This window comes from Cyprinodon variegatus, unplaced genomic scaffold (assembly GCF_000732505.1).
Source record: "Cyprinodon variegatus isolate N-32 unplaced genomic scaffold, C_variegatus-1.0 Scaffold79, whole genome shotgun sequence".
NCBI lineage: Eukaryota > Metazoa > Chordata > Actinopteri > Cyprinodontiformes > Cyprinodontidae > Cyprinodon > Cyprinodon variegatus.
This window is the reverse complement of record NW_015150532.1, coordinates 1,581,942-1,583,967: the sequence shown is the minus strand read 5'-3', so window position 1 is coordinate 1,583,967 and position 2,026 is coordinate 1,581,942. Positions and strand designations below refer to the sequence as shown.

Here is a 2,026-nt window from a genome sequence, read left to right as displayed (position 1 = left end):
AAAAAAAAAAAAAATGGGGTTAGGCCTTAAGGGTGGAAACGCGAAAACGGCGTTTCAAAAGCTTCCCACTCTGAAGGCTGAATAAAAAAAAAAAACGTTTACAGACCCCCGAAACGCCGGCTTCGTATGGATGAGAGGCTGGTTTGGTGAAAAATTTGTGCGTTTAGGCCAGGGTTTGGCTTCGTGTGGACGGGGCCTTTGTCACATCATATTTACACCCCAGAGAAACAGGAAGTCATTGATTATAATAATTATAATTGAACTTTATTAATGTCACAATGGAGAAATTTCCCTCTGCATTTAACCCATCCCCTTCGGGGAGCAGTGGGCTGCCATTGTGGGGCGCCCTGGGAGCAGTGTGGAGTTAAGGGTCTTGCTCAGAGAGCCAGAGTGGCAGCCTGTGGGAGTAGATTTCAAACTCACAACCTCAGGATTCCAAGCTCCATGCACTGACCACTAGGCCACCAATTCCCACATAAGGTTGATCAACAAGAAAAAACAAGCTTTTATCAAAAATGTAATTTCTAACTCAACAGAGCTCTGTAAATATTAAATCTCCACTGTACCTATCATGTACAAGTTAAGAAAGGGGTTGAAGAAAAGCAAGCTGAGGCTTAGATCAGTGGGACATGACATACTTTGTAGCTCAAGCAGACCACCCAAGCTGAAAAGATGTGCTTGAATAATGTGCAGACTGTAAAAGAAAATACAGTAGGTACAGCAGCAGCTCTGGTGCAGCTGATGCCTTATTGATGTCCTTTTTTCTCCCCCACTGAGTAAATGTATTCAGCTTACAGCTTAGATGTTTCTATGTTGCTTTTCTCTCTGAGATTATGCTTCTGCTATAAAACATGGATTCATTTTACTGCTTTTTATAACTCTCCACTTTGGAGAAGGTCTCAGGCTACAGGTGAATCCGCCTCTCTCTGTGGTCACACTGATAGGAGTCCCTGAGAAACAGCCCTCATAGCATCGGGCCTCTTAGCCATTTCTAAATTTGCTGTAATTTAAGATACGCTTGGGACCCTTATTGGCACATTGCTGCCTGTGAAAACTACACCAGGCTCACAACGCAGCCATGAAGACTCTTGATTGGATTTATTTCCTCTGTAGGCCCTGATTCATCGCATGCACAGAACAAATTTGGCCGGTGACCAAGAACAGAAGTGGGTATGCTGCTTTAGAATACCTTCTACTTCTTACAGCTCATTTAGTATGCAAAGCCAGTGAAAGCAAGGAAACAAAACAAAGGGCTAAAAATAAGGACACCCACCAACTGAGCGTGAAATGAAGTGGATTAAAAGATTTGATTCAGACTCCAGTTCACCATTCTGGAGGCTCCAAGGAGTTTTTGTTAGATATGTAGATGTGATCAAATCTATGGAGGTTGGGTCTTATGAGGAGTAAAAACAGGAGCTTGAAAATTATTTCCAAAGTGCTGCAGCATTAATCTGCAAAGCAACACACCGACCTCAAATACAGCCAAAGCGTAGGGGTGTCCCAGCCGCTCTGCAGACGACAGGTGCGTTCTGCGGTGAGCTCCGTTCAGGTCCACACTGGCTATGAGATGCAGTTTGGAGTCCACCCAGTAGAGGCGCCTGTTGGCTACGTCTGAGAGGCAAACACAGACACATGTAAGGAGGGAGGGCTTTCCCAGGCTCAGCAGAGATTGATCGCCTCTGTGGTAAGCCTTCATGAACAAAAAATGCCTCTGGTTGGAATTGATTACTTTTTAAAATGTCAGATTCTCAGATTACAAAACACAGAGATGTAGTGGGAGGATCACAGCAGTCTTTATATCTTAATACAGTTTTATTTTTCATAATGAGTAGTCTGGCCTTACCCAGAGTAATGCCATTAGGCCATTCAATATTTTCAGACACCAGAACCTGTCGATCCACTCCATTCATCCCAGCTTTCTCTATCTTGGCTCGTGTGCCCCAGTCCGACCAGTACATGAATCTGAAAAAAGAATAAAAATACATTATACTTATGATTTCCTTTTTATATTTTAAAGGTAGTGGAT

The 2,026-nt window shown here is 43.3% G+C and overlaps 1 protein-coding gene across 3 annotated transcripts in view; it reads right to left on the bottom strand.

Annotated features, from left to right (window-relative positions):
* lrp8 (LDL receptor related protein 8) overlaps nucleotides 1-2,026 on the bottom strand; it is a 152,517-nt gene that overhangs the window by 15,214 nt on the left and 135,277 nt on the right. For all 3 annotated transcript variants that reach the window (XM_015373009.1, XM_015373011.1, XM_015373010.1), the window contains exons 12-13: nucleotides 1,844-1,962; nucleotides 1,472-1,611 (exon numbers count right to left, since the gene is read on the bottom strand). In XM_015373009.1, coding sequence (XP_015228495.1) covers nucleotides 1,472-1,611; nucleotides 1,844-1,962 — 259 coding nt within the window. The remainder of the gene's footprint in view (nucleotides 1-1,471; nucleotides 1,612-1,843; nucleotides 1,963-2,026) is intronic.